Genomic DNA, 24,752 nt, shown 5'->3' on the forward strand with positions numbered 1-24,752 from the left:
TTAATTTTTATCTTTATTTACTTTTCAACGTACTTACATTTTCTTATATCTTTATTTTCTTTTTATTGTTCTTTTTTGGGTTATGATAATTTAATCAAGGAATAATGAGATGTTAAAATAAATGTATTTACGGAATTTTCATCCGCTCCAGAGGAACAATACGTTTTGTCAGCTTGACTTGACTTGATTGGGAATCGGAGAAGTATAAACGATGCGCGTGTTAGTTCGTGGTTACGCAAGATCTGATGAGTTTGATATGATCAATATGGGAAAACCTTCCTCCTTTGTCTTCCTCATCATCTTGCTTCTTTGCTTAACAGTCACCTTAGCTTCCATTCATACGAACATCAATACTGACAAATCTGCACTTCTTACTCTTAAATCCTTCATCACCTCTGATCCATATGATTTTTTAGCTAATTGGTCTGTCTCTTCTTCTCCATGCAGCTGGGCTGGTATCACATGCAATACTCGGCATGGAAGGGTCTATTCCGTGAATCTTAGTGGGATGAAACTTAAGGGCACCATATCTCCACAACTAGGAAATCTCTCATTCCTTGTTGAACTTGATCTCGATCAAAACAACTTTCATGGTCAAATCTCACAAGACTTAGTTCGATTACGTCGATTGAGACTATTCAATTTGAGCTATAATCACTTTCATGGACAAGTTCCGACATGGATAGGAGATTTATCTATGCTTGAGCACTTAAGTTTTCAAAATAACAGTCTCAGTGGATTTATTCCATTATCTCTATTCAATCTATCAAGGTTAGGGACGTTAGATTGGAATTCCAATCTCATTGAAGGTACCATCCCACCAAAGATAGGAAGTCTAAAGCACTTGAAGAAGTTACAACTTTCAAGGAACAAACTTTCAGGAGCAATTCCACAAACAGTTTCCAACTTGTCTTCGCTTGAGTTGCTTTGGTTGTCTTATAATAGTTTGTCAGGTATGTTTAGATTATTTTCTATGCTTATATTATTTGTGTTTCCTCAAAACTGGTCTATTTAATTATGAGGATATAAATCCTCAATCATATGTGTTTGGGTTAGTCTCAATTTTTTTTGGGCATCTTTGCGCATTGCCTATCAGTTTTTGCTTTTAGAAAAAATATAGTCATCGATATTCTTTTCAATAAATCACGAATTAGAACTGAAGTAGACAGAATATTTGTACTCAAAATTTGATTCTCTGGAATAGAAATAAATTTGAACTGAGATTTTGTTCTCCATCATTTAGTCCATGTTATAAGTTTCACACACATGTAAAGGTGGGGTCATAACTTGCTTAAAATTAAAATCTTCAAAAATCGGTAAAATGTTGAATCATTAAACAGGAAGCCCCCTAAAAAATAACCTGATAAGGATGATAAAAAGGATTAGTGGGGATTTCAACGTTTTTTTTAGCTTCTAGTTTTTCATTTCCCCCTATATTTTCTTTTTAATTGCAAGTTTTTTAGTTTTTCTTTTCTAATATAGAGACAATCCATTCTAATTTGTCAATGAGTGTCACATCGATCCAAAAAAAACAACATGCTGAAAAATAATTTATATATATATCATTCAAGGATGGTGGCTCTTTTAAAATGATTAAGATGATGATTCAATGCTCTGAAAATGATTTTAGAAACAATAATCTTAGTAGTATTAACAAATTAGCTCAACCTCCATACTTAGGGTCACAACACGACATTAAAACTTTCATTAATGATATCTTATCGCTTTATTGGGTCTGTAGTAATTAGCTGTTGATACATATTTAGGGATATTTTTAAATCAAACTATTTTTTTTAATAATTCAGCAATGCGAAACATGGAAAAAAAAAAGAATCTAGCATTTGTTTTTCTCTTGTTAATTGGGCAGAGATGAATATTATTCTACTGATAAATCTGTACTTTTTACTCTTAAATCTTCTATCACTTTGGATCCATATAATTTATTAGCTCATCTGTCTTTTAACAGTCTGTTAGGTATTTTTAGAGAAATTCGGGCTTGTCTCAATTGTTTTTTTAAATATTTTAATATTTTTATGCATTTCTTTTTTTAAGAATTTTTCTATTCTTTTTTTAATTAAAAGTTCGTCATCCAATTTATAAAATGGTTGGGGAAAGAATATTAGTCCAAAAGGATCTAAAGGCTCATCATCAATATTTGAAAATAAATGTAGTCATTAAAAAGTTTATGAAGGATTTATTTTTTCAAAATAAGTCTGTCTTAGAAGAAACATATTCGGAACATTTAATTTTGTTTTGGATAATCTAAATGAATAATTTTATTTTTTAAAAAAATTTGTAGTTTGCAAGAACTATTTTTCTGGGAGTGTCATGATGAAAAATAAGGGTCAATGGGATTTCAATATGGCTCTTAGTTTGTTTTCTTAATTTTTATTGGAGGAACTCAATATGAATTAATGAATCCACAAAATCCAAAAACATAACAAAATGAAGGAAAGAAGAAAACACAGTGTAATGGGCCTTGTGGAATAGCCCATTAAGCCGTCCAAGTTCCTCAACAAATCACATGTCCAAATTATTTGGTCCATGGTCAATGGCCCAGCCAAATAGAAAGGGTTATTCCTTTTTATAAATAATACTTGTAGTTGTGTTTTATCATTTAGAATCAATTTGTGTTATTTCTAAAAAATGTGCAAGTCTTACTATATGTGTTTTTTAAAAATACAAATTGCCTAATGTGCATAATAACTTATTATAAATAAAAATTGTTACTGACATCATTCTCTCTGTTTCCCCTCTAATATTTGAAGGGAGCATCCCAAGTGAAATTGAGAATCTTTCACAATTGAAGAAATTGTATCTTGGAAATAACCAACTTGCTGGTTCAGTACCATCTTCATTATTCAATAATTCAGTGCTGCAAAACTTCCAACTTGGAATAAATAACTTGTCAGGAAGTCTCCCAACAAATGTGTGTGTTGGGCTTCCAAAGCTACAAATATTCTATGTGCATAGAAATGATTTGTCCGGCGACATACCCTCTACTTGGCATCAATGCACAGTATTATTAGAATTACAATTGGGAGATAACAAATTCAACAGAGGAAACATGCCAATTGACATTGGAAATTTGACCAAACTTCAGTGGCTATCTCTTCCCAACAGCAACTTGCAAGGTAAGAGTTTTAATTATTATATGATTATCTTAAATTTTGATAAGTCACGAATTTGCGTTACAAATTTAATGAATAATACTTTTGTTAGATTACTTCTAAAAACATTGGAACTTGGTTCTTTATCTTCATCCCAAAATAAAATACTGAATCATTGAAAAATAAACTAATCAGCATTTGTACCAATCACATTCCTTCTGTTCTTATTTTTCACTTTCTCCTGCATTTTCTTGTCTATGTCGATCACATATGTTCTTATGACATGTAAAGGGAATATATCTTAAATAAAATTAGAAAAATATTATCTACTAATACTATAAAATGATAAAACATTATAAATAGTATAAAAGCGGAATCTTATACGTAATCTCATATATAATATGCTTGTTCTATAATGTTTGCAAAATGTTTTAGCTGAAATTGCTTTAAGAGTGAGGAAGATTCTAGTATACATGATATGTTTTACCCAATCCATTTTTCTTAACTAATGTACATCAGGAAAAGTTATGTCGTTGCACACAGGGTTTAAAAAAACTTAAATGCAAAACATAAATAATTTGCTTGTTCATTTAAAATTGGGGAAATTAATTCCATAATCTGCATCTAGCGTTTCTTCTTTACAAGAAATTTTAATTTTGAATTATCTGATATTAGAAAAGTCCCTTTTAGATTGCTTTCCAATAAAAACTAAATTATTTCCTAATAATTTTAAGCCTCTAATTAACACAACTCCATGCATATCCATAATGAGGTTTAAATATAAATAATAATTTACAATCCCAACATATTAAGAGATCAAATTTTGAATTGATAGTAGCCTATTATTTTGGTTTTGGTTGAAGATAGTAGCCTATTATTTTTAAGGCAAGTTCTCGACTTGTTATGTTTGAGTATTACGTGAGGTTCTTTGGTTATATTTAAGGCAAGTTCTCGACTTGTTTTTGAACCTGCCAGAGTTAGTAATATATGAAAATTTTTCTATGGTAGGACAAGTTTAATACTAAAAATAGAAAAGTTTGCAGTTGTGTTTTTTCTTATTTATTAGTAGTACAATAAACATTTATTTAAATAAACTAAGTATAAAATATCAATTGTGAATAATTATAAAGAATTCAATTTAAAAAATTTAAACGCAATAATAATTCAATAAACACTGGTTCAACCGTAGTTGAGCTCAAACTAGTTGAGAAAAAAAGCTCATAAAAAAAAGAGCATATAACATGTTTTAAATAGTCTGACAAATAATTAAATTGTTTTATTTTAAGTCATTCATATTGAAGTGGAAGTAGTCAGTACATTCAATTCTTTATAAAATTAAATAAAGCTTTTCACAAAAAAAAAATTCCACTAATAGTTTCTTAATAATTATTTTAATTTGAAATTTCAAAGAAGTATGAAAAATCAACATGAGGGAGAAAGTAGGTGGGATTACACCAAAAAAATGTGGACTCATTAAACACTATGTGGAACTTTTTTGTTCAGAATTTCTCACTAAAACTGCGCACACAAAAAAAAATCCTTCATGCAGAGATAAATTGCTGAAAAACATTCTAATGTCTTATGCCGTACATGGTTAGTTGGCAATGCATAAAAATTATAGTTAAACATAATGCGCTCATTTGCAATATTAAAAGGAAAGAAATTTGATGGTTAGAGGAAATTTGCTTTCTCCCTTTTTAATATTTATGAAGTTTCTTTTTTATTTAATGTATATTATATGCAAACAATATTACAATGCCAAAATAAAGAAAAGGTAAGGTCATGGACTGATGGGACCACTTGATATCTAAAATATCATTTATATACTCTGATCAATAAAATGGCTCCAGGAATCATTTCTTCGTTACAACAATTTGCAAGGTTATAGTTTTAATTATATGATTTGTCTTAGACCGTGTTGTGTGTTTCTGTTTTTTTTTTCCATCTCTCAAATGAAAAATAATTTTAAAATGAGATTCTGCTTTTCATTTTTTTCATTCATAGCAGAAATCTTTGGAGAGAGAAATAAAATATAAATTGGATCATTAAAAAAAATTGGGGAAGCATTGTAAGAACTGGTTTGGAAAAATTTTGTGGACTATCAATATATAATATGGTATAGTAATCTTCAGGGGTACCTCCCAATTTTTACCCAGCAAAAATGTCTTTAAAAAGAAAAATAAAATTTAATTTTGGATCAGTAGAATAAGTATGTGTTAGCTATCAGCATAATGTTTGTTTTTATTTGATGAAAGGAATTATAATTGAAAAGATTTCTTAATACTTCCAATTCTCTCGTCAACATATACATAACTCGTATCTTATTCGCTTTTAAATTAAAACAGGTGAAATTATATCCTTAATTTTATGCTTTATCTTCAAAATGTGTAACTAAAAGTATTTAAATTCCTTAAAGAAAAACTGAAATTTCTGCCCTTTTTTTGCCTATGATGAATTCATCCTCAGATTTTAAAGTTAGAGCCTTTTTAAATACTTTGGATGTTCATTTTACATTAGATAAGATTAATTTCATAGTCTCTGATGTGCAGCAATTGGCCATTAACATTGAAAGAGTCCCCTTTAAACTACGGTCCAACAAAAATTAAATTATTTTATATTAACTTTAAGCATCTAATTACTAAAATTCCATGTATTATTTATTTGCTTGTGTACGTGTGAATTTATTAGGAACATCTTTGCCATACTGCCAACTAATGAACAAATATTTTATATTTATTTATAGGCGAAATTCCTTCATTTCTTTGGAACATGCGTTCTTTGAGACATGTTGACCTTAGCAAGAATTATTTAAAGAGTAATTTGTCTGAAGAAATGTGTCATCATCTCCCTTTACTTGAAGCCTTCGATGTTGGTCATAATCAATTAGAGGGAAGCATTCCACAATCAATAAGTAACTGCACATCTTTGAAAGAATTATATTTGGGTCCTAACTCATTTACAGGTATGTACTTATTTATTTGTGTGTTTTTTTTTTTAATATTTTTCCCTCAAATGAGATTTTGTTTTTCTCTAAAATCCCAATCATGGACGTCGTGCAATTTGCAACAGAGAAAAATGAAATCCTCACATATGCTATTGATGACAAACTCCAAACCACCCAATACTTTATCAAGATTTTTTCTGTCTTTTAATTACTTTAATTTTATTTTTTCTCTTGTATTAATATTTAAATAATATTAAAATACAGATAAGTTCGGAGTTGGTTTTACTTATTTATTATATATATAAATTGTAACAGTTCAACATTGTTTAATTGAAATTAAAATTATAATATTTTAAAAATTTACAACGTACTAATTAAAAAATGTACAATAAACAAAAATTATTTCGATATGTACAGAAGATCAATTACAAATTATACAATAAATGAAACTCATAAAATGCTTGTTCATCCAAATTTAAAGGCAACATACATAGCTATTATATGCCAGTAACTTTTTTAGATTTTATCTGTTTCCTAACAACTTTAATTTTATATTTTTTCCCTCTCTATTGTGGAGTACATTTTTTATCTGTTATGCTTCTTTTTCAATTTCTTATTTTTCAAATTCATTAATTTCAAATTAAATACTTATTCAATAATTACAGTATAAAAACTTTTATTTTTCAAAAGCAATACTAGTCATTTCAGACACTTCATCAAAATTTCATATTTATAATATGGGATCAGATCTTTATTTATCATTTTTTAAATTAAGGGTCCTAAATCACAATTTCATATATTGGGGTTTTTATTTGTCTTTTTTTTTTATAATGTTTTATTTGCCATTTTTCCTTCATACAATCCCAAAATAACGGAAAGATAGGATCATGACCTCATCAACTGAGCTGATGGGTCCACTTCAAAAACAGAATGTTTTAAGTACTCAGCGTATAATGTGCCCACTTGCCCACATGTAATTTTTTATTTTTCAAATTTATTAATTTCAAATTAAATGATTCTTATCAACAAAAAATTAAATAATTTTGATAATTTTTTATTTTAAATTTTTTTAAAAGAGTTGAAATTAATGTAAAGAATAATTTTTCTTTTGTATTTTACTCTTCGGAATTGAAATGAGTATTACTCGAAATTCTTTTGTTATATTTAAGGCAAGTTCTCCACATAGGATGGGATAAGTTTAATACTAAAAATAGAAAAGTTTGCAGGTGCGTTTTTCCTTATTTATTACAATAAACAAGAAATTTATTTAAATAAAATAATTATAAAATATCAATTGTGAATAATTGTAAAGTGGAATTATTCAGCACGTTCAATTGATAATAATTATCTTCAACATAAAACTCTCCACTAATAACTTCTTAATCATTATTTTATTTTAAAATTAAAAGAACTATGAAAAATCAACATGAGGGAGAAAGCATGGGAGATTACATAAAAAAATGTCGATTCATTAAACAGAGCAAAGTATACCTAATAATTTCTCACTGAAACTGCACAAAACAAAAGAGATAAATTGCTGAAAGAGTAGTCTAATGCTTTATGCCGTATATGATTAATTAGCAATACATAAAAGTTATATAATAAACTTAATGTACTCATTTGCAATATTAAAAGGTAAGAAATTTGATGGTTAGAGGAAATTTGCCTTTTCCCTTTTTAATATTTATGCATGGATTAATCAGTATAGCACACATGTTCAAGTTGTTGAAATGAGTACGTAAGACACGTGAAGTTTCTTTATTATTTGTGTATATTATATGCAACAATATTACAATGCCAAAATAAAGAAAAGGTAAGATCATGGACTGATGGGAACACTTGCTATATTTAAAATGTGGAAAACAATTTTTTTTTAAATTTTAGTCTTAATCTACCATATCATTTGTATACTTTGATCAATAAAATGGCTTCATATATACTTTGTCCAGGAATCATTCCAAGTAAGATTGGAAATTTGACAAACGTCGAAGGTCTTTATCTTGTCGACAATAATTTGCAAGGTAAAGTTTTAATTATACGATTGTCTTAGATCATGTGTGTGTTTTTGTTTTTGTTGTTGTTTTCATCTCTCAAATGAAAAATAATTTTAAAATGAGATTTTACTTTTCATTTCTTTTATTCATGTTAAAGAATCATGAGAAACTTACTAAAGATTTTGCAATCATAATAGAAGTCCTGGAAAAGAGAAATAAAATATAATGTTAGATCATTAAAAAAATTAGAGAAGCCCTGTAAAAACCGGTCAAAAAAACTTTGTGGACTATCAGTATGTGATGTGATATAGTAATCTTTAGGGATACCTCCCAATTTTTGCCCCAGCAAAAATGTCTTTAAAAAGAAAAATAAAATTTAATTTTGGATCAGTAGAATAAGTATGTGTTGGCTATCAATATAATGTTCGTTTTTGTTTGATGATAGGACTTGTACTTGAAAAGATTTCATGATATTTCTAATTCTCTCGTTAACATTTACATAACTTGTATCTTATCCACTTTTATATTAAAACAAGTGAAATTCCATCCTTAATTTTATGCTTCATCTCCAAAATTTGTAACTAAAAGTATTTTAATTCCTTAAAGAAAAACTAAAATTTCAACCTTTTTTTTTTTTTTTGCCTATGATGAATTCATCCTCAGATCTTAAAGTTAGAGCCTTTTTAAATAGTTCAATAACTATAATACAAAATATAAATGATTTGGATGTTCATTTTAGATTAGGTGATATTAATTCCATAGTCTCTAATCTTCAGCAGTTCTTCTTTGAAAGAAATTTAACATCCAATTGGTCATTAATGTTGGAAGAGTCCTTTTAAACTATGGTCCAACAAAAAATAAATTATTTTCTATTAATTTTAAGCATCTAATTACCAAAATTCCACGTATAATTTAGATGCTTGTGTACTGACGGATTTATTAGGAACATGCTTGCCATACTACCTAGTAATTAACAAATATTTTGTATTTATTTATAGGTGAAATTCCTTCATTTCTTTGGAATATGCCGTCATTAAAACAGATTAGCCTTGACGTCAATCATTTAAAGGGTAATTTATTTGAAGAAATGTGTCATCAACTTCCTTTACTTGAAGTCTTTGGTGTTGGTATGAATCAATTAGAGGGAAGCATTCCACAATCAATAAGCAACTGCACATCTTTGAAAGAATTATATTTGGATGGTAACTCATTTACAGGTATGCACTTACTTGAGTGTTTTCTTTCCTTTTTAATATGTTTCTCTAAAATGAGATTTTATTTTTCTCGAAAATCGCAATCACGAATAGATGGATGTCGTGAAATTTGTAACAAAGAAAAAAAAAATCCTCACATATACTCTTTGATGACAAAACTCCGAACCATTCAATACTTTTTTATCAAAATTTTTTCTGTTTCTTGATTACTTTAATTTTATTTTTTTCTCATCTTAATATTTAAATAATATTAAAATACAGATGTGTTTGGAATTTTTTTTACTTATTTATTATGTATATATAAGTTGCAACAATTCAACATTGTTTAATTGAAATTAAAATTATAATATTTTTTACAAATTACAACGCAATAATTAAAAAATGTACAATAAGCAAAAATTATTTAGATATGTATAGAAGATCAATTACAATTACAAATTATATAATAACTGCAACTCATAAAATGCATGTTCAACCAAATTTAAATGCCTTATTATATGCCAGTACTTTTTTTTAGATTTTATCTGTTTCCTAACAAATTTAATTTCGCATTTTTTCTTCTCTATTGTAGAGTACATTTTTTCATCTGTTATGCTTCTTTTTCAAATTTGTTCATTTCAAATTAAGCACTTGTTCAATAATTACAGTACAAACACTTTTATTTTTCAAAAGAAATACTGGTCATTTCACCTTAACTATAGTTTATGATTTTCTTAATTTTTTTATTTCCAAATTTTTACGAAGACCTAAACAAAGAAAAATAATTTCTCGGTACATTTTATAATTTCTAATATTTGTAAGACACATAGTTTTATTTGTTATAATACACACACAAACATATATCATGTGTATTTTTTTTTTTTTGATTGAATAAGCCCAAACTTAGTGCACTACGTGCCTGCTTCTAAAGCAACCGACTCTAAAATGAAGCTAGGGGGGGAATCAAAAAACACAGCACCAGGAGCGATCTGCAAAGCTTCCTTCGCAAGTGTATCAGCGACGGTGTTCTTATCACGGCTACACCACTCAATCCTTGTCTCCCAATCTTGACTCATCCAAGACCGTATCTCAGAGAGTAACTCCCCTTCTGGATGTGCCTCGTTCCATCCTGTCCCAAGGAGTTCGGTGATCTCCCAGCAATCCGTTTCTACAATAACCTTACGCCATCTCAGGTCCCAAGCTCTTTTCAAGGCCCAAACCACTGCCCAAATCTCAGCTCGAAGACTACTACCCCTTCCCATATGGAACATGAAGCCATGCACAAACCTTCCATCAGTCCTACGCACAATACCACCACAAGCTGTCGTGTTCCTAGCTAATGAGCAAGCACCATCTACATTAAACTTGATCCAGCCCACACAAGGAGCCTGCCACCCTTTTGCACCAGACTGCTCTAGATCCAACTGACAGAGTCCCGCATCTGCCCAAACTGTTTGTGCCCTCGCTTTGCAGATTACCCCTTGTGGCCCTATCGCCTTATCCTGGAAAACTCCTTCATTCCTGTTCAACCACACGTGTCTACACAAGATGGCAAACCAAGTGCTCCACGTGACCCCAGAGTACTTCTTAGTTTGAGACAGGTTCCATAGTAACCAACATACAGGATCATCAAGACGAAAAAACTTCTCACGTAGCTGTCTAGGCACAGTTCTCTCCCAGCATGGTGACGCGAGGCTACAGTCTCTCAGAGCATGCAAAGTATCTTCCTTTACATTCTCGCAGAAAACACACTTATTGCTATGCACCATTCCTCTCTCCATTCTGGCATTGTTCGTCAGCAACCGTCCTCTAGCACATAACCATAAGAAAGTCTTGCATCTCTGAGGCACATGAATTTTCCATATCTTTCTCCAGACCCCCCTGTTCGAAACGAATCTCTCACCACTCAGCATGCTATACGCAGCTTTAACTGAGAACTCTCCATTGCTCGACCCTTTCCAGACCGGTCTATCACAGGACTCCCCACGTACGTAGGGATATGTTTGGTTTATGGTGTTCAAGATCGTGTTCGGTAGAAATTCTGCAAACTTCTCCCACTCCCAAGTACCAGAATCAGACACGTAGGTAGTGACACGGTCCTCCCACATACTCTCTGGGACTTCCTGGATCGCAAACTGCAATAGTTTCTCATGGTTTGGGATCCAACAATCCTCCCAAAACCTAATCCTACTACCATTGCCAAGCTTCCAACCAATACCCTTTTGTGTCAGAGCCCATGTTTGCCTAACACCTTTCCAAGCCTGTGACTCAACCTTCTTCCTGCCAATTGTTGGAAGTATGTCATTACCGCACTTGTATTTCTCCCGCATAAGCTTCACCCAAAGAGTCTCTCTTCGATTTACCAAACCCCATCCCAATTTCATCATGAAAGCCTTGTTCTGTTTCCTTGCACTCCGAAGCCCAAGGCCTCCCTCTTCTTTACTTCTGCAAACATCATCCCACGCGACCAGATGAATTTTTTTCCCCAAACCTGTACTTCCCCAGAGGAAATTCCTAGCTCGCTTGTCAATTTCGTCTAAAACACCAGCAGGCATCATCACTGATTGCATGGTGTATGACGGAATTGCCGCCACTACTGAAGACACCAAAGTATGCCTAGCTGCCATGGATAAAGCGTTCGCCTTCCAGCTTGACAATCTGTTTTCCATTTTGTTTAACACATATTGATACATCTGTTTAGTGACACGTTGGTGATGTAGGGGGACCCCCAAGTACTTCCCCAAATCTATAGTGGGGGTAAAGCCGAGAAATCCACTAATCTCATTCCTTCGCGTGTGGTTCACGTTTGACGAAAAGAAAATCCTTGACTTAGCCTCACTTACTTTTTCTCCTGTTGCCGAGCAAAAGTCATCTAAGCAGGCTTTAATAACCCCGGCTTGCTCCATGCTTGCCTCCGTAAAAAGTATTAAATCATCTGCAAAAAACAAATGAGAGATTTCTGTGCCATTTTTATTCAGTTTAAAAGGAAGCCAGTCGCCGAGTTCCACTTCGGTTTGGATCAGGTGAGCAAGTTTCTCCATCACTAGTACAAAAAGATATGGTGATAAGGGGTCACCTTGTCTAATTCTGCAGCTTGGAGTAAATGAACACCCCCTAGACCCATTCCAAATAATCTGCATTTCAGCTGAAGTAATACAATGATAGACGATGTTCAAAAATCTGTCTGGGATCTTTAGCTCTTTCAAGCATTGGATCACAAAGTCCCAGTGAATCCTGTCATAAGCTTTCTCCAGGTCAATTTTCAATGCCATAAATCCTTTCTTCCGCTTCAAATTCCTCATAGAGTGAATAACTTCCTGTGCCAAGATAATATTATCAGAACTTTGTCGTCCAGGTACGAAACTACACTGGTTTGGGGCTATAATTTCAGGCATAATTCTCTTTAGTCTGTTAGCAAGAATCTTAGTAATCACTTTGTACACCACATTACACAGGCTAATTGGCTGAAAATCCTTAAACGACTGTGGGGAATCCACTTTAGGAATAAGAGCGATATTCGTGCTGTTTATTCTCTTCACTTCTGCCGGGTTGGAAAAAATCTCACGAACCATGTCTACAACTGTATTCCCTACCACTTCCCATTGACTCTGGAAAAAAAGCGGATTCAATCCGTCTGGTCCTGGAGCCTTCAGCGCCCCCATACTAAACACCGCCAGTTTGACTTCCTGTCTAGTAATATCTGAATCTAGCATTTCCAGGCAACTATTCCGAACAGTAGGAAAGCATCTCCCGAAGTTAACAGAATTAGAGTACGTAGTCTCACCCTGGTACAACTCCTGAAAGAATCTGGTTCCTGCTCTCTTCAGTACGTCTGGATCATAGCTCCAATTTCCATTCTCGTCTTGCAGCGCCTCAATTATTTTTTTACGTCGTCGATAATTAGCGACTGTATGGAAATATCGTGTATTCTTGTCGCCATTCACATACCAGTTGCACCTCGAATGCTGAAGCCACATAATCTCTTCCTGAATTAGACACCTTTCCAAATCTTCCCAAGTTTCCTGCCGTTTTCGCTCCAAAAGGGTGCTTTTAGCATCTTGCTTATTTAGCCGATCTAGTTTCGCTAGTAACCCTGCCTTCCTTCTATTAATATTTCCGAACATTGAACGATTCCACTCCAGCACGACTTCTTTAAAGTTTCCCACGTTAGCTTCCCAGCTATTGGAGCTTCTCCAGGCATTTTTCACAACATCATTAAAGCCCTCATGGGTAACCCAGGGGGCAAAGAAGCGAAAGTGGTTTGTCTTGCCCCTACTTTTGCGTTGTCTGTTCATTTTTACCAGTAGAGGGCAGTGGTCAGATTTTAATTTGGGCAGGTGCAAGACCGAAGCGTCAGTAAAGGTCTCAAACCACTCAGAGTTAGCTGAAACGTGAACCTTGGAAGTCAACTTCATTTAAATAACAACCTCGAACCCAATCAACAAAGGATTTGTTAGCACCATTCAAGCCTCTGTTCGTAGGTACTCGTTCATTGCCCCGCAACGTGGCATTGAAGTCTCCAGCCACACACCATTTTCCAACACCAGTAGCATATATGTGTCGAAGTTCTTCCCAAAGGGAGTGCCGCTTGATCCTATTCGGGTGACCATAGACTATAGAAAGATCCCAAGCACTTGTTTTGCCTATATTGAACGAGCCATGCAACACTTGTGATGACTTCTGGGTCACTGTAAAATCTACCTCTTTATCCCAAAAACACCATATCCCTCCACTGAATCCCGTTGTATCTACCACTTCTAGCTTGAGTAAACCCATTCGACGTGCCAGAGACTCTGCTTTTGCTCTCCCCTGCCTTGGTTCTAGTATAGCTATAAACTTCGCATCATACTTCCTGCGCAATTTGTTGAGGAGCCTCGGAAAGGCCTTCCCTCTAACACCTCTTGAATTCCACACTATAATATTTGTATTCATCATAACAAACAGCATAAGGAAAGAACAAAGAGCTTGACTACTGCAAAGTCTCATCCTGGGTATGCCCCAGGTCCATCATAGTTATACCACTTTGGTCGGCCGACAACGGGTTTGAGTGAACGAAGAAATTCCTTGCCTGCATTGCACCAGGATCTATCTGGTTCCCTGCTGTTTCTACGTCTTCTACCATTACAGTACCACCAGGTTTTGGGGTCCGAGTGTTCCCGTTTCTTGATTCACTAGACTCCCCTTCTATTATTTTTCTTACCGGTAGGTCCATTCCATTTTCTTGCTCTCCCTCCCTCTCAACTTCGATCTCCAAGCCCAACCTCTCCTTTGCCCACATGAGGATGTCTATGTCACTCGACTCCACTTCCTGAGACTTGGACCTACCATTACTACGTTCTCCCTTGTTATTCACTTCTTTAGCTTTGATCCCGTTTCCCATAGACTTTCTCATTGGCCCACTCATCTTCCCTTTATTCAGCCCACCTGACAAGCCCTTTTCTAAGCCTTGTCTTTGAAATGGTATATTAGGAACCAGATTCGAAATATTCCCGAGCGGACTTTTCTCGCTAACTTGTTGGGATCCACCATTAACTCCCTTATTCTGCTCCACATTCAATGCCTGGAAGCGAGAACCACTCCCTCCTTGCAGCCTAGAATCCCGCCTACCTTCATTAAGGGTCACCGTCCGATGAGCGAACTGCGTCGGCCGTCGCGGTCGCTGCACCACCATCCAATTGTCGTAGATCTTTCCTGCCACCTCTTCTGATAGGTTTTCGCCCTGCTGACCTTCCTCCATGGCACCTCGGCACCCATCCTTCTTCGCCAACTCCTCGGCCATCTCCCCCCCTGAGCATTGGCTTTGCACGTTTGTGACGTTCTGTTGTTTATGCGGGCAATGGTCTTCATCATGCCCATACCGTCCGCATCGAAAGCAAATCAGATGGATACCTTCGTACTGCACCCTCTTTGCCTTGCCATTTATGAGGATCAACGACCGAAGCGGTGCACTCAAATCCAGTTCCACACACAACAGTGCAAACCGACCTTTCTTTCGTTTAAGCGTAGTCATATCCATCTTGAGCACTTTTCTGACCTGAGATCCTAAGACATGCAGTATACCTTGATCATAATAATCTAAAGATAGCTTGTCAATCCTGATCCATGCAGCAACCTTTGTAATCCGTTCCTTGTCTGGCTCAAAATCTTGCTTCCAAGGTTGCTAGTGGTCATAGAGTAACCAAGGCCCCCCAGTCAAGGCGAGATCATAGTCCGGTGTTTTTGTGAATTGTACGACGAAAAAGCCTGAGCCTACATCGATCGTTTCCACCTCTCCTTGTTTCGCCCACAACTGCTTCACCTTAGTTTTGAGATAGTCCGGGTTCACCATTCTACCTATTAACTTCACGATTAAAGCATTCTTCCATCGTTTCGCAAGCCTCTCCTTCTCCTCAGGGGGTATAATAACGTTTGGACCCCTTTCTGTCATTATAACAGAGATTCTTTCCTTCCACCGACCTTCGCTCCACCAATCTTCCTCTTCTTTGCTATCTTCATTCTCGTTCATAACCGCATGTTTAAACGATTTCCACTTCAAACCTGAAGTCTCCGAGCCTTCCCCCCCGTTGTTCTCCTTAGCCTCCTCCAAGATCTCGTCATGCATCCATTCCTCATCACGAGGAGCCAGCTTTTGTCCACACGTAAACTCACCTACATCCGCTCGAACCTTCTTCCGGCTTCGCTCAAAGGCGTCCTTCTCCTTCAGTGATGGCGTCGGGTTCCCTCTCTCTCTCATTTCTCGTGTAACCTTATCCTCTAGTATCATGTGTATTATATGCAAGTAACGTTAACTGTTTTATTTTTCTTCTCATAAATTTGAAATGAGATTTTTCTTTTTCATCTTTCCATTAATATTGCCCATATTCTTAGTGGGGGCTTGAATATAGCTAGTATCCCAAAATACCAAAAGATCAAATCATGAATTGATGGGAGTTTATGGTTTTCTTATTTTTCCCCTCTAGTGGATTAAAACTAAAATGAGATTTTATTTTTCTCCATTTTCCTCTGCCCTCAATTAAACAACACATCATTTCCCTGTTTAATTTTCTTTCCTCAAAAATTTCAATTGTTTCTTTACTATATCAGAAATTTATTAATTTTCTATTAAACAGTTATTCAGAAATTACAACTTAAAATTAAACTTTAACTTTCAAACAATTCTTCTATAAACCATGGCATCTTAACTAAGGGTAGTTTATGTGATTTCCATAATTTGTACTTCAAAAATGTTATAAAGGCTGAAAAAGTAATAAAAATAAATTTATTTGTATGTATTCTTATCTTAACCATATACAAGTCATGATCTTTGTCAATTTTTGTGTGCAGGTTTTATACCCAAAGGGATAGGCAAACTTGATAAACTTAATGTCTTAGACTTGGCCTTTAATTATTTGCAAGGACCTATTCCTTCAAATATATTCAACACTTCGACATTGAGAATCTTACGCCTTGATGGTAATTCCCTCTCCGGCCTTCTCCCATCATATTTAGGAATTGACCTTCCCAACCTGGAGACCTTATGGCTGGATACAAATGATCTAATTGGACAAATTCCAAACAGCATATCAAATGCTTCTAAGCTCATTATGTTAGATTTGTCATCAAATAAGTTTAACGGAGCTATACCCCATCTAATTGGAAATTTAAAAAATTTGATCAATTTAGCTTTGGATGGGAATAATTTGATTGGGTTGATTCCAAATACAATTAATCAATTACATAGTCTTCAACGTTTAAGTCTCAACAATAATAGATTGCAAGGGTCCATTATAAATGACCTTTGTCAACTCAAAAGTCTGAATGAGTTGAATCTTGCAAACAACATGTTTACGGGAGTAGTTCCAGAATGTCTTGGGAAGACGTCTTTGCAGCAATTAAATCTTAGCTTTAACCAACTGATTTCTCATTTACCTTCTTCTCTTTGGAGTCTCAAAGATATCTTGGTTTTAGATATATCTTCCAATGCATTGAGTGGAATAATTTCACCAAAAGTATCAAATTTGAGAGCAATTATACTGTTGAATTTGTCAAGAAACCAAATTTCAGGAAGTATACCTACCATTATGGCCATATTGACAACTTTGCAAAAGCTATCTTTGGCTCACAACAAATTACAAGGGCCTATACCTGAATCACTAAGTGGCATGATAAGTATTGAGTCAATAGATCTTTCTTATAATTACTTGTCTGGTGCGATTCCAAAGTCCTTAGAGTCACTACTCTATCTTAAATCTATTGATCTTTCATACAATTTATTGGATGGGAAAATTCCAAATGGTGGCCCTTTTCAAAATTTTACAGCTCAATCTTTTTTTATGAATAAAGATCTTTGCGGAAAACCCCAACTACAAGTCCAACCATGTAGGAGAGGAAAGAAACACATATCAAATATAGTGATACTTGTGCTAAAATGCTTAGTGCCTATCATGGTTGTCATTTTGGTTGTTACAAGCATTGTCTTTCTAAAGCATAATAAGAGATGATGCTAACAAATAAGAGGGATTTAACAAATTTGGATGCACCGACTAGGATATCCTATCATGAGCTTCTACAGGGAACAAATGGATTTGATGAGAGGAATCTTCTTGGCTCTGGAAGTTTTGGATCAGTATATAAAGTGATTCTGCCAAATGAAAAGATAGTTGCTGTCAAAGTATTTAACACAGACATGGAAGAAACATTGAGAAGTTTTGATATTGAATGTGCTGCCATGTGCAATTTACGACATCGCAATGAGAAGTATTTATCAGTAGTTGCTCCAAAAATGATTTCAAGTCTCTAATCATGGAATTCATGTCAAATGGGAGCCTTGATAGATGGTTGTACTCTCATAACTACTATTTAGATATCCTGCAAAGGTTGAATATAATGGTTGACGTGGCAATTGCATTAGAGTACCTTCATCATGGAACTTTAACTCCAATTGTTCATTGTGACATAAAACCAAGTAATGTTTTGTTGGATGAAGACATGGTGGCTCATCTGAGTGATTTTGGTATAGCTAAACTATTAAGTGAAGGACTGTTGGAAACTCATACAAAAACACTGGCTACAGTTGGCTATATGGCCCCAGGTAATAAGTAATAATGTTTTAGTTCAATAATGTTGTTTTTTATTATTCTATGCAAAATTTGATATTATCCAATCATTGATATATATTTTCCGTTCCTAAATGTGAAGATTTATATTAGCTATATACCAAAAAAGTTTAACATTAAACCTTATATTCTCTTTTGAAATATAGAGTATGGATAAAAAAGAGTGGTTTTTTTCAAAGGAGATGTGTATAGCTATGGTATTCTTTTAATGGAGATGTTTACCAGGAAGAAGCCAATTGATGAAATGTTTGTTGAAGGTCTTGGTTTAAAAGATTGGGTTAGCAAATCAACACCACATTCAATCATCAATATTCTAGATGTCAATTTGCTGCATCAAGGAAATCCAAATATCAGCAATATATTACCACATATATCATCAATTTTTGACTTGGCATTAAGGTGTTGCATTGAATTACCTGAGGCACGAATTATGATGACTGATGTTGTAGTCTCATTAAAAAAGATAAGGTCATATTTATGTAAAATATTAGAGACGTGCCATTAGTTAAATAATCTTTGTGTTGAAGTTTTAGTTACTATTTCCTTTATCTTTTGATTTATTTTGTCTATAAAACATGTCATATGCTAAAATGGCGATGATTTATAGGTTTGTTATATTAATATACGAAGTCTCTACCTTTTTCACGTCTTGAATTATTTTCCTTTTTCTTACATTTTTTCCATTGCAAATGTATTTAGCTATTTAAATTGTATTTGATTCACTTGTTTTTGAAAGTTGAGAAATGAAAAAAGCATTAACATGAATTATGTGAAATGATAATACAAATGAAGAGGAGTTTGATTGAAACTATTGTATGGTCTTATAAAAAGAACCAAAATTTTCTTTTAGAAGAGATCTTATCATAATAAGAAGCAAAAAGAGTAAACATGCTGTTGTTGTTGTGTTTTGTTAAATTTATTCTGTTTTATTCTGAGATTCTTATACTCTTCATGAAAAGTCGAAACTCACAATTTACATTTAGAAAGGTTTTGAAGGTGTTTAGCGCCAGGAGACCAACTATTTGCGTTTTATTTTATGATACGAAAGTGAAAAAAAATCACAAGCATTCAATTTTTTTGCTAATCACAAAGCATGTGATCGGATTGGTGTTAAAACTAGTAAACATGCCTTGGGCAATGTGAAAAGTCAATTGATCGGTGGCTTTAACGTTTATACGTGTTTGGTTAACTTTTTCTCTAATGAGCTTTTGGGGAGTTAAAACAAATGAGAACGAAAAGAAAGATAATGGTATTCAAGCAGATTCTATATTGATCCAATAATTTAATTTTTTTTGCTAGTAATAATTTTTTTAATACATTTTTTTAAAAAAAAAAGTATCTAGGTCAAGCTGTTTATATCTATTATATCAAAATTTTCAGCCCCTTGTGGTCATGAGTTCTATTTTTTTCCCATGTGAACTTATAATTTAACACTATTAAATGCAAACATTTCAAAAATAAAATACATAGATATGTGTGATCAAAAAATTTGACATAATGCATATAAGGAACTTGGTGTAGGTATTGTCCTTTTTTTTCTAAATAAAATATTAACTCTTTTTTATTTTTATAATTTTTATTTTAATTTGTTATGTTTTTAAATTTAGCAAACCGTTATATTAGATATAGGTTATAAAATACATGATTTTTTCAGTCATTTTATATGTAAATTTTTATTTATTTATTCAAATAAGTCTCAATTTAACAAACTGATTATAAAAAAATTAATATAAATATAAATCATATTGTACTACAAAAGTTAAATGGAATGAAAGTAGTAAATACACCCAAACATACAACGGAAAATTGAACAAGACCTAAAATCAACCAATCATGTACTTCCACGTAAACACAATCTGAATTGTTCTGGAGCTCTATTTTTGGGCTAATCCGCAGCTCATAGTCTTATTGCGGGGCTCGCTATAAATTTCCCGTTTCAAGGGTTTGGTTGGTTATATTTTTACAGCGGCATATTTCGTGATTCCTCTTTAGAGATCTTCGCCTCTCAATCTGCTCTTCCGCCGCCTCAACCCTATACCCTGACCATGCCTCACCGCAGCTCCAGTGGTAACTGGCTGACCTCTAATCGATTTATATTTCGTGCTCATCTTCTGGACATTAATCTATTAGGGAGCTATTGGATTAGTTCTTCGATGATATCTAGGGTTTTTTTTTTCTTTTCAATTTTCCTGTTTCATTATCGAAGGAATTGGGGTTTTAGGGTTCTATGTTTTGCGCTTGAAAGGTGTTGTTGTTGATGGACACTAGACGTTTATGCTTGTGCTGAAACGTTAGTTCCGTCGCTCCCGAAAAATGGGAAATCGTTTACTGTTTAGAGGGAATTTTTCTTTAACCCGTTAACTTTGATACGTTGATGCATATGCTCCCTCATTTCTGGTGATGCGTGTGGTGCTTGTTGCGTAAGTCGATGATCATTTAAGCAAGATTTTTGTGGGGTGTTGCCAAAAGCGTAGGTTGCCTCTTTATTGAGGATACTTTGATGCTAATCAGGATTTTTATTCTGACTTTGTCATTTGTGTTTATTATGGTTTCAACTCTGCGATCTGTGATGTCGCAAATGGCAATGTTTTCGTAGAACATTTCTTTTAGTGAAACATTTGGAATGTAAACTAGTTTCCCTTCATCCAAGCGTTTGCTGCTATTATATTGTAATTACTCCTCCGGTCCTTAATATAGGATCCAATTCTTGAGTTGATTTTGGTCCTAAATATAAGACCCATTTTTCATATTTATCAATTTTCTTTAAATTACCCTTATGGATACTTTTTCACCCATAATCAAGTAGAAGAGGGAGAGAGGGTATTAAGAAAGATGATTATGGTATTTTGGAAAAAATGTGTCACTTTTCTTATAATTAACTAACTTACCTAACTTCCTTAATATAATCAAATTAGTTAAATGGGTCTTATATTAAGGACCGGAGGAGTATTATTTTTTCTTTTTTATGTCTTGGTTACAAAATTCTGAATCAATAAACTAACTAATCAATAATTTGTGCATGTTGCACTGAGAGGTAATAGTTTAGCTGTGGGATCCTTTGTGATATGATTATCTTTGCAGGCAGATCTTCACGTTCAGTACCTCGTCCAGCAGCGGCTTGTAACCCCCCACCTCAGCCAGGTAAATAAGAATATGATGCAATAAATGGTTAAACTGTCGATTTTTGACGGTTTCAGTTCACAAAGATAAGCTGTATACCATGCTCCTAATGTATGTTCCGAAAATTTTAACAGTTTTGACAATACAGTTAAGCTGCTCTTAAATCCAAATAGTGATGAAGGTCTAATATACCTTCCAAAGAGTTTTGTTGTGACATGGTATTAATATTACTCAGCCAGAAACTTAAGAAGTAGTTTAATTTTTGTCTAACCTTGGTGATGTCTTAATGCAGCTCACCATGCTCCTCCCCCAGCTCCCGCTCAGAGTGGCAGTGGTGGCTCTCTGCTTGGTGGCATTGATTCAACCATTGCTTAGGGTACATTAGTGAATATGATTATTTCATTTTAATGGATGGGATGGGACCTGTGAAAACGAATTTCTTTGTGCCTAATGGATGGAAAAATTGTTGTGGGCATGGCTTTTGGAACTGGTGGTGCAGTAGCTCACAGGGCTGTGGATGCCGTGATGGGTCCCCAGACAATTCAACATGAAACAGTTGTCGCTGAGGGTGCTGCTGTCGCCCCTGCACCAGCTGCAAATAGTCTTGGTAGCGATGCCTGTGGTGTTCATACAAAGGCCTTCCAAGGTGTATGCATTTCTTACCTGTTCTGGCCATCTGGTTATGACTCGTAAATCAAACCTTGGACAACTGAATAACTCTTTATGAGATGGATGTCTCGCAAATTCATCCATCAATTAATGTTTGGAATGTTATATGCTTTGATATGCACAATAGTGTAGAAATATCTTAAGCAGCAGAAAATAATAACAATTTGATTAACATTCTACAAGACATGCAAGATCTGTGTGGAAGGTCCTTATTCTTTAACAGTTCCTTATGATGGGTTGTTAGATATGTTTCAAATGTATGGAAAGTCCTTATTCTTCAACAGTTCCTTATTATGGGTTGTCAGATATGTTTCAAATGTATGTTTTATCATTGTGCTTTCCCTGCTTTGCATGAATTTCAAGTGCTTGCACCAGTACGGCGTCATCAAGTATATCATATATTTTCTTTTGTTGTTTTACTGAATAACGGGATAAGTGTGATTATTTCATTGGTTTCGCAATCTATTTTTAAGCCAAACATGTTTGAATCATTTTTTGAGGTTGGAGAGGCAAGCCTGAGTTTTGGAAACAGAACATGTTTGAATCATTTTTTCAGGTTGGAGAGGCAAGCCTGAGTTTTGGAAACAGAACATGTTTGAAATTCTAATTCATGGTTTCTTTAAGAAAATCACCGATAGGTAGTCATTAATGCATATGAGTTCTTTGTGATTGGCTCATTATGGCATCAGGTATACTGCTCAAGGTTTCAGTTGATGATGTACTGAATAACCGGACTTGTACTGTTATGTTATCCCGTTGGTTTCAGAATGCAGTTTTGAGCGAAATATGTTTGAAGAAATCTGAATTTAAGGTTTCTTTAAGGAAATCGCCAATATATACTCGTTAATGTTTTTATTCCTGCTGTTGGTTAATGATTCTCTAATATTTGCTAACATCAGAGATGTGCGATTATTTTCTCGCAGTGCCTGAACAGTTACGGGAATGACATTGGCAAGTACCAATTCTACATGGACATGTTAGCAGAATGCAGGAAGAACTGTGGAGCCTCACTGAGTGCTTGAGCTATTTTTCCTCTGCTCTTACCCTTCTGCGATAGAATTATCTCTGCCATGAGCCAGCGTTAGTGTCGCTGTCCTAGACTGTTTCTGATGGTTAAGATTCTTCCATTTGTGGTTGTGGGCTTCACTTAAATAAAGCCTTTTATGGAGGAAAGATGAACAGAAGACTTTTTGCATGAACCATCAGGATTCATTTATTGCTATTATGATCTTTAGATATCGTAATTGATCCATTTGGTCTGCTTTATATGTGGATCCTGTTTAATGGTTGTCATGTTGAACTGGAGCAAAACAAGTTTCTCTGTTTAGCCTCGTTAATCAAAGGAAACTGACATTGGAACAATTCTTATTTCCCTCTCTATACAGTGCTGAAAAGGATTGACGATAGATGGAGCTGTCATGGGCTCTTTCGTTTGAATGGTGTTTTCTGAGCTTGTTTTGCTAAGCCCCCTCATTTTGCTAACAAAATAAACTTCATTTGCATAACAAGATGGTTCAGGCAATACCACCCTAACGCCCTTGGAGCCCAATTCCTTCCTAATTTGAACGGGGTGTGATGCTCACGCAGCTTCCTAAGGAAATGTTTTGATTAGGTTGTGAACTTACCCAATGATTGGAAAGAACACTAGGAACAAAAAATTCCTAAAAATAGTAATTTTTTTTTAAAAACCATTTTTGGATGTTTTACCTGGTCTCTATTCTCCTCCCACTTTTTCCTCCACAGAGATTCCAGCTTCACTTGCACGTTACACAGGGCTTGGGAAGTGTATCAGGATGAGCTAGCTTACCTTCTGTTTCCTTCTGTTGCGATCACTATAGCCCAAATAATTCATGTCAAATGGAAGTCTTGATAGATGGTTGTCTTCTTTTAACTACTGTTTGGATATCCTACAAAGATAGAATATAATGGTTGATATAGCAATTGCATTGGAGTATCTTCATCATGACACTTCTACGCCGATTGGTCATTGTGCATAAAATCAAGCAATGTTTGGTTAGATGGAGATATGGTGGCTTATCTTGGTGATTTTGGTATAGCTAAACTATCAGTTTAACAATGATATTTTAGTTCAATTATATTGTTTTTTTATTCTATGTAAAATTTTATATTATTCACTCATTGATATATTCTATTTATATATGCGAGGATTTGTATTAGCTATGTGGAAGAAAGTTTAACACCAAATCTTATATTCTTTTTTGACATGTAGAGTATGGTTCAAAAGAAGTGGTTTCTTTCAAAGGAGATGTGTATAGTTATGATATCATGCTAATGGAGATGTTTATAAGGAAGAAGTCAACTGATAAAATGTTTGTTGAAAGTTTTGATTTGAAAGATTGAGTTAGCAAATCAATACCACATTCAATCATCAATACTCTTGCATCAATTTGCCACACGAAGAGAATCCAAATATCAGCAATATATTACTACATATATCATCAATTTTTTGAGTTGGTATTAAGTTGTTGCATTGAATTACCTATATGGCACTGTCAAATCAGCACTCTATCTCTGCATAGCCCGTGCTTTTACCCTCTCTCTTCTGGTGATCCCCTATTGTCCTCTCACTCTTGCTTCTTCTCACACCCATCACTCTTAATTTATTT

General features: G+C 34.1%; 1 protein-coding gene and 1 pseudogene across 1 annotated transcript; both read left to right on the forward strand.

Annotated features, from left to right (window-relative positions):
• Positions 1 to 211: 211 nt before the first annotated feature.
• On the forward strand, positions 212 to 18,863 carry LOC114744781 (probable LRR receptor-like serine/threonine-protein kinase At3g47570; annotated as a pseudogene).
• Positions 18,864 to 20,389: 1,526 nt separating this feature from the next.
• Positions 20,390 to 23,478, forward strand: LOC114744778 (uncharacterized). Its single transcript, XM_028932933.1, has 5 exons — positions 20,390 to 20,403; positions 21,418 to 21,477; positions 21,749 to 22,104; positions 23,049 to 23,211; positions 23,469 to 23,478. The coding sequence occupies exons 3-4, from the start codon at positions 21,907 to 21,909 to the stop codon at positions 23,145 to 23,147; spliced, it is 297 nt and encodes a 98-aa protein (XP_028788766.1). The 5' UTR covers positions 20,390 to 20,403; positions 21,418 to 21,477; positions 21,749 to 21,906; the 3' UTR covers positions 23,148 to 23,211; positions 23,469 to 23,478.
• Positions 23,479 to 24,752: the final 1,274 nt, after the last annotated feature.

This window comes from Neltuma alba, unplaced genomic scaffold, assembly GCF_004799145.2.
Source record: "Neltuma alba isolate B1F8T4 unplaced genomic scaffold, ASM479914v2 tig00004445_pilon, whole genome shotgun sequence".
Lineage (NCBI taxonomy): Eukaryota > Viridiplantae > Streptophyta > Magnoliopsida > Fabales > Fabaceae > Neltuma > Neltuma alba.